The sequence below is a fragment of the Megalops cyprinoides genome, chromosome 10 (assembly GCF_013368585.1).
Source record: "Megalops cyprinoides isolate fMegCyp1 chromosome 10, fMegCyp1.pri, whole genome shotgun sequence".
Taxonomy (NCBI): Eukaryota; Metazoa; Chordata; class Actinopteri; order Elopiformes; family Megalopidae; genus Megalops; species Megalops cyprinoides.
The window spans coordinates 9,648,465-9,656,582 of NC_050592.1; the positions used below are offsets into that span (position 1 = coordinate 9,648,465).

The window sequence follows — 8,118 nt, forward strand, 5'->3', positions numbered from 1 at the left end:
GCTTCATCCATTGTAGGTACGTGTTTCCACAGTAAAAATCAGGTGAGGTAAGTTTTGCATTTGCTCTTGAAAAGATCAGCGCACTTAATAAATATTTGACATGCTAGAAACAATGCCCCATACATGTTTCATCTATGTTCTAATCGTACCTATTTCGGGCCATATCGTAGAAATAGACAGTCGCTTGTACATGCCCAAGCATGCCTCAAAGCTACTATTCGAGAATAACGCTTTTTATTGTGCAAGATCGTTTTGTTTTCACTGATTTGGCTTGATATCCGTGTGTTTTGGATCTGTTTCAGATGCAAAACACACTGATTTAGTTGTAACGTCGCTACGATTGGCATTATTTGATGTGAACTCAAATAATGGCACCACAGCCAGACCAGTTGACAAGTCTGGGGCTAGTTAGCTGCTGCTAATGCTGTTTTTATTTGATCGAGCGGAATTATACGTACATTTTTGTACTTAACGTCAGCCAACTAGCCAAGTAATTATCTATGTGGTATGTATTGTGTACAAGTTGGACTCGACAGTTAGCTAGCTAATGTGTGGGATCTGGAGAACTAACCTTACAGGAAACTTAGCCGGTCAGCTACTTTTTAGGATCTAGCTAATGTTACCGTTTAGCTTAAGTCTGAAGGGAAATATAGTTTAAGTGGCTGTTTGCTGTAATTCAGTATCAAGGCTAAATTGTGTAGTCTTTGATATGGGCCAAATAAGTCTGATCTCCGTCGTCGGTGGTTCAACAGGTCTGATCACTGTAAATGTGCACAATATTGTACTTAATTTATTGAACCCACTGCATCTTAGAATTATATTAACTGTAAAACCACAAAAGAACAAGTGTATTACTTAGTCTTTAACAAAATTTAAGCATTTGAATATTACAGTTTTTACAATAATTCACTGCAGAGTAACCAAAGTTTCACTCGCATAGCAAACTCGCTCATGGTCCAGCTACTGCCTCATGATCTGTGAAGACATCTCACCCCCAGATTCCCCTCCTGTCTCACTTGTTCTCCCCCTCTTTCTCCTACCTGAAGGAGGGGATGGAGGCGACCCAGCTACTGGAGGACTGTGTCTTGGAAGAGGAGGCTGGGCAGGAGGAAGCCTTAGGGAAGGAGGGAAAGCCACTGGCCAAACTCAGAGTCTTCAAAAATGACCACTTTCCTGAGACTGGTGAGTCAGCCACCAAAGACACCGACCCTTCTGTATGCAGTTTGGATAAACCAGCATTTCACTGCTGTTTAACCTCTGTCACACGGTCAGCCTATTCAGGCTGAACAATTTGTTGGAAATTCTTCAATGTGTCAGATTTAGATTCAGAGTCAGACTGCACAAGTTAACTTGTGGAATGGTGTTATGCTCACACTCACTGGTCTGGGAGTGTTGTGAGCCTGTTGCTACATAACTTAGGCACTTATATTTCTATTGTGCTGGAAGTCACTCTGGGTAAGAGTGTCTGCTAAACACATGTAATGTAATGTGCCAGTGTTACTGACTAATGCATCTGGTCTAGTCAGTGTATTGTGCGAATAGTATTTGAAATCTTTCTTCCCCTCATTACACTTCCAACGCTATTTTTTGGTCCTTCTTGTCTGTCTCTTGCAGACATTCCACTCTTCCTTGGCGACAACATGCTGGGACGTGACCCCTCGTCCTGCTCCCATCCCCTCCCTGCCCGCTCTGTGTCCAAGCAGCACGCCGTCATCTCTCTCACCCTCTTCCCTGGAGACGGGTACCGTGACGACGTCATCATGGAGGCCCTGCTGTGGGACCTGGGCAGCATGAACGGGACGAGGAAGGGGAGGTTTCGGCTGACGCCCAATGTCAGATACGCCCTTGGCGAGGGGGAGAGCGTGGTCCTGGCTGACTTGCCCTGCCAGTACGTCAGCGTGGGGCTGGGAGAAGCAGGGGGTGAAGTGGGGTGTCCGGTGGAGACAGAGGCTGAGAGGGGCAGAGGAAGAGGCAAGCGTGGAGGTAGAGGGAGGGGACGAGGTTCGGGGAGACAGGCCCGGACGGAGAAAGAGAGTGGGGCAGTGAACGATATCAGCGCTGCGAAGAATATCACAGGACAAAGGACCGAGGGGCGTAGATCGGAGAGTGAAGTATCAACGCCAAACGTTCCACGGGCCAAACCCCTGACCTTAGAACAAACTCCAAAAGAACCGGAACTGACACTGGTCCCAGAGTCAGAATCTGACTCCGATGGAGAGAGAGGCGGAAGGAGAGAAAGAAGGACACGGATGTTAGGTAAACGCTGGTACTCTTGCTACGTTATTATATTCTACATTTCATACGGTTGCAGTGTGCCTTGGGTTACTCCATATAAAGTAGTTGCCACCTTGTGTCGATGTGAATTCTGTATTCTGTTTATCTTCTCTCTCTCTACATCAGTGTCTCATTCAGACTCCCCTCAAACATCTGGCCCATCATGCTCTGCTTTCCTGACTCCCGCAAGCAAAATTGTCCCAGAGAGGTAACATGTCATTAAGAAATAAGGCAATTCCAAATAATTACGTTTATATTTCTGTAGTGTGTAGTGTAGCTTTCCTTGTAAAATTTACAGTGATATAACATCATCAATTATGTGTATTTGTACTTTCTGACTTCTGATATTCTGATATTTTATGTCCTGTACTGCTAATACAATGTAGTGAGTTACAACATAATTGTTTGTTAGCATGGTGTCTTGTGTTGTTAGGACACAAGGGGACTTTTTTTCATTGTGTGTGCATTCACTGACCTGACTGCTTCTCTTTTACCCCCTCCATTCTACCATTTTACACAGCGACAATGAGGACTCTGTCACTCCCTCCTCCTCGGTGAATGACACCTCTGAGCAAAAAGTGAGCCTGAACCAAACAGAGGTGGAGGAGAAAGTGCCAAATGAACTGAAGAAAAAGAAAAAGACGCCACGGGTTATTGTGGATGACAGTGATTCGGAGGAGAGTGTGCTGCTGGGAGGTGCGTCTGTGGAGAAGGGTGTGTGTGAGGGGGAAGGGAGACATGATGTCTCTCAGCACAGCAAGACCCCAGACCTGGTCACTGCTCTCATCCCAGACAGTGACCCTGATGTAGAGGGCCAGGGGGAGGCAGGACAAAAAAACTCCCAACACAGAGAGCATGGCAGTTCCCCGATGAATAAGGAGACTGTGAAACCCAATGGAACATTAGCACCAGCTGGTCTCAGCAAAGGTGTGCCCATTTTGAATATGGACAGTGACACAGATGTAGAGGGGGAGGAGGAAGTGGGAAATCTCCCTGGATCTGGGGAGTGTAAGGCTGCTTTGGACTCGGGTGCGAGACCATCCCCAGTTCCTGCAGTAAACCCTCTGGAATTCCATTTGGACAGTGATACTGACGTGGAGGAGGACACAGACGGCGTGACTAGGTCTGGCACAGGTGGCACAGACCTGGAAGAAACTGCAGAGGATCCCCCCAGGTCTGGGGTGAATTTCAGCACCAGTCCACCAGATGCTGCCGTACTGAAGCCTCAGGCCTTGCACTTTGACAGCGACACAGACGCAGAGGACGGCGACGCGGCAGTGCTTGTCCCCAAAGCCGAAGCCCCGGCGACCGCCGCGGGGAAAGGCTTGGAGATCCTGTCTGACAGCGACACGGATGCAGAACAGGACGCGGCGGAACCGTGCCCTCCTGCCGCTGAGGCGGGGTCAGGGTCCCAGCCTCGCTCTGGCTCCCAGACCGCCACGGTGGTGCCCGCCGCCCGTCCCGAGGCCGACAGCGACACCGACATGGAGGACTCAGGCCCTGCCAGGCTGCAGTCTTCGCCCAAAGCCAACATCGACCCCAGAGATTTCAACCTGGACAGTGACACGGACGTCGAGGATGCAGCGGAGGAGACAAGCGCAGAGCGAGTGGGGGAGGCTCAGGGCTCGCCCAGTGTGAAGGGCATCGGGGGTCTCTTGGCCCCTGGTGTTGTTGAACCAAAGTGCTCCACACCCCTGGCACCAGGTAGGGCTCTCATTCTTCAAGTTAGGTTGCACTCTCGGCTCCCGAGCAGCTCAGTCGGTAAAAGCACTCGTTCTGAGTGTAGACTGAACACTATGGCCCGGGTTCGATCCCAGCCGTGTCACTAGCCGACAGTGATCGGGAGCTCACAGGCAATGTGTTCTGCCTGTGGAACACATTGGCTTCGTTCTGCCGGGAATAGGGGTGGGTACATCGGCAGGGGCTTCAGTCCCATTAGCAACAGCGACCCCTGCTGGTCGATCGGGCGCCTGTGGTCCACATGCCAAAGCTGCATACGGAATGTCTTCCTCCGACCCATCTCTGTGCTGGCTTAGCTTGTGGACCGCAGTGCGAAAAGAAGCAGCGGCTGACATCACGTGTCTCGGAGGAGGGCACGTGCTTGTCCACGCTCTCCCGGATTGGCAGTGGGGGTTGTGCAATGGGACTGAACATCGATGACAAATTGGGCATTCCAAAAATTCGGGGAATTGGCCATTCCAAATTGGGTAGAGAATGAAAAAATGAAGAAAAAAAAAAGTCAGGTTGCACTCTATCTGTGTTGCTCTGTCTCCTCACTCTCAACAGAAAATCATATCAGATGCCATCTGATGAAAATTTTCAAAACCTGTTGATTTGAGTGAAGGGAAGTCAAACTGAGTGTGAACATAAAAATCTGTCTGTACACTCGGAATAGTTCAGTTTGCCACTCCTCAGATTATGATTTAAACAGGCTATTCACATTCTTTCTTAGATTTCACTTGTGACTGTTCTGTTACAAAGATGTCTTTATTTAGCGTTCTCCCATTGCCGTTCTCACTGTTTGTTCTCAGTGCTGGCCTAGTCTGCGATTCCACTGTGTGCCCAGTGTATGTCTCATTCACTCAAAGCCTGTACAATCCATCTTCTTTCTGCTTGGCAAGGAGCTTTGGAGTTTTTGTGTAAACTCCACAGAGGAGATTTACACCAGCTGGTCTAATACGTGTAAAAGGCAGGCACTCTTCAGCACCCCTGGGGTGTACGAGAATGAACAGTCCAAAAACTCTTGGCTTGTTTTTTTTGGCTCGACGAAATTGTGAGAAAAGGACGTACTGACTTGTTTATGTGTACTAATGAAATATATCTCAGTATTGTATTTCACCATGTTTTAATTAATGTAAATGTTAAATCTGCTGGAGCTCATTTGCCACAGGAATGTATTTGGTGAGACCAGCTGTGGTAAAGACATTTATTTTATAATCTGATGAGAGGAAGACAAGAAACACTCTGTGCAGCAGAATGAAAATTAGCTGCTTTTATGCAAAGGATAGACATTACATTATTGGCATTTAGCAGATGCTCTTATTCAGAGAAACTTAAATCAGTTACAGATTTTTACAATGTTATCCATTGATACAGCTGGATATTTACTGAGGCAACTGTGGGCTAAGTACCTTGCCCAAGGTTGCAGCAGGAGTGCCCCCGTGGGGAATCGAACCTGCAACGTTTTAGTTACGAGTCCTGCTCCTCAAACACTATGCTACACTGCCACCCCACAGTTATTTTTAAATATTAATGTCTTTCTGCCAAGGCATTACTGACAGTTTGTTGTGGCTAAATTAGAAACGTTGTTTTGTAATGTTGCTGTCGTGTGATCACAATTACTTGTAGCGTTCCTGTCCCTGCCCCAAACAAACTATTACCTATTGGCAGATCATTTTGTTCTTCTCAGAAAACAAACACAAAACACAAGGTTTTTAACCTTAACCCTCTTAACCTTTGACCCTCCACATTGCAGTTGTACAGGAAGAGGAACTGGAGACGCAGGCCTTCCTCTGTCCCTCAGATCCCTTCATGCGTGAGTGACCATTCTAATGACCACTTAAATATTATTTAAAAGGGTCCTGAGTGGCTCAGTTGGCAAGGCATTCGCTTTGACAGCAGCTGAGCCCCACATCACAGGTGTGAAACTGGCTGTGTCATTTGCCACCAATGGCCAGGATCCCATAGTGACAGAACAGAATAGCTTAGTCATAGCTTAGTTAAGGGGGAGGTCAGCCAGGGTTTCATCATCTCACCACTCTTAGGTATGCTGTGATTCATTGGGCACCTGTGAGCTGCTTGAATGATGTCACTGGAGATTGCATTCGTCTCGCTTCAGTACTTAGGTTGTTGCAGTAAGACAATATATTATTAAATGTATTATTTAAAAACACTCTTTCTGTTTTAAAATGTTAGCTGTTTTATTGTTTCCGCTGTGCTGCATTTAGTGTGCGATGCCATGCTATCCTTGTAATTTGCTGTGCTCCACCTGCCATTACATGCCAGGACAGTCTCTTTATACCTGTTATCTCAGTGACATTAACCTCTTCTGTGTCCTTCCACACCAAGGTCCGTCTGTCCCTCCAGTCCTGAAGGCCAAGCCTCTTGAGGACAGCCAGGGAGACAGTACAGAAGAGGTATTTGTTGCTGAAACCCAGTGCTTCGGGTCTGATGGTCCCCAGAGCAGTCATCTGAGGGACACTGCATCGGACGCCACCCAGCTTTGCTCCTCAGACTCTTCCCTGTCAGAGGACTTTGAGGACCAGCCCACCCAGGCCTTCTCCTTCCAGCTGGGTCTGTCTGACAGCAGTCGCTTGCAGGTCTCGGCTACACAGAGCACCCAGGTTGTCAGCCAGGGTGAGGAGGAGGCGGAAATGGACGCCACCCAAGCCTATGAGGAGGCCCCTCCTCCCAGAGGGGACTCCGTGGAGATGGACTTGGATATAATGCCCACGCAAGCCTATGGGGACAATGTGCATGGAATGTGTCCCACTGTCTCCAGTCCACACAGAGGAGGCGGTGCAGAGACAGAGGAGGATGAGGAGCTGGACGCCACTCAGGCGTACACTGGTGAGGTTCAGGTGAGGACAGTGGCAGATGAGGAGGCAGAGACCCAGCCAGTGGATCCCCACAGCAACTCTCACCTCTCCACTGCTGACACTCAGCCTGTATCTGCCTTGCAGATGGGAGTGGGAGTGAGGGAGGAGGAGGAGGAGGAGGAGGGGGAAGAGGAACAGGAGGAAGAGGAAGAAGAGGCGAAAGCCTCATCACAAAAACGGATGAGGAGATCCCAGAGGGGAAGAGCCAAAGAGCCAGAGGAGGTTGCAGCGACCAGCAGAAGTAGCAGGAGCAGGAGCAAGAGAGCAGATGGAAAAGAGGAGGAAGGGGACTCTTTGGAGCCTCCGAAGAGACAGACTCGAGGGAAGATTAAAGCAGAGAAAGCTACAAGAGGAGGAGGGAGGAGAAGAGTAATGCCACTGGAGGCTGAAGACAGGGAGGAAGAGGAGGACAAGGGCACAGAGGGGAAGAGCAAGGGGGTTGGGAAGAGGAAAGCAAAGAATATGATACAACAGAGACAGGACCGAGACAGTGAGGGAACAATGACATTGGAGAAGGAAAATCAAGAAAGAGAAGAAAAAGAAAGGCTGGAGAGAGAAGAGAGAGAAAGAGAAGAGAAAGAAAGACTAGAGAGAGAAAAAGAGGAGAAAGAAAGACTAGAGAGAGTAAAAGAGGAGAAAGAAAGATTGCAGAGAGAAAGAGAAGAGAAAGAAAGATTGGAGAGGGAGCAGAGAGAAAGAGAAGAGGAAGAAAGACTGCAGAGAGAAAGAGAAGAGAAAGAAAGATTGCAGAGAGAAAGAGAAGAGGAAGAAAGGCTAGAGAGAGAAAGAGAAGAGAAAGAAAGATTGGAGAGGGAGCAGAGAGAAAGAGAAGAGAAAGAAAGATTGGAGAGGGAACAGAGAGAAAGAGAGGAGAAAGAAAGACTGCAGAGAGAAAGAGAAGAGAAAGAAAGATTGGAGAGGGAACAGAGAGAACGAGAGGAGAAAGAAAGACTAGAGAGAGAAAGAGAAGAGAAAGAAAGATTGGAGAGGGAACAGAGAGAAAGAGAGGAGAAAGAAAGATTGGAGAGGGAGCAGAGAGAAAGAGAGGAGAAAGAAAGACTGCAGAGAGAAAGAGAAGAGAAAGAAAGATTGGAGAGGGAACAGAGAGAAAGAGAGAAGAAAGAAAGACTAGAGAGAGAAAGAGAAGAGAAAGAAAGACTGCAGAGAGAAAGAGAAGAGGAAGAAAGACTAGAGAGAGAAAGAGAAGAGAAAGAAAGATTGGAGAGGGAGCAGAGAGAAAGAGAAG

The 8,118-nt window shown here is 48.0% G+C and overlaps 1 protein-coding gene across 1 annotated transcript in view; it reads left to right on the forward strand.

Moving 5' to 3' along the window:
* mdc1 (mediator of DNA damage checkpoint 1) overlaps positions 1 to 8,118 on the forward strand; it is a 13,570-nt gene continuing 5,452 nt past the window's right edge. Inside the window, exons 1-8 of the mRNA XM_036538656.1 lie at positions 1 to 47; positions 1,047 to 1,182; positions 1,615 to 2,256; positions 2,401 to 2,482; positions 2,795 to 3,978; positions 5,750 to 5,809; positions 6,343 to 7,439; positions 8,019 to 8,118. The exon at positions 8,019 to 8,118 is cut by the window's right edge and continues 1,610 nt beyond it. Of these exons, the coding sequence (XP_036394549.1) occupies positions 1,053 to 1,182; positions 1,615 to 2,256; positions 2,401 to 2,482; positions 2,795 to 3,978; positions 5,750 to 5,809; positions 6,343 to 7,439; positions 8,019 to 8,118 (3,295 nt within the window). The 5' untranslated portion in view covers positions 1 to 47; positions 1,047 to 1,052. The remainder of the gene's footprint in view (positions 48 to 1,046; positions 1,183 to 1,614; positions 2,257 to 2,400; positions 2,483 to 2,794; positions 3,979 to 5,749; positions 5,810 to 6,342; positions 7,440 to 8,018) is intronic.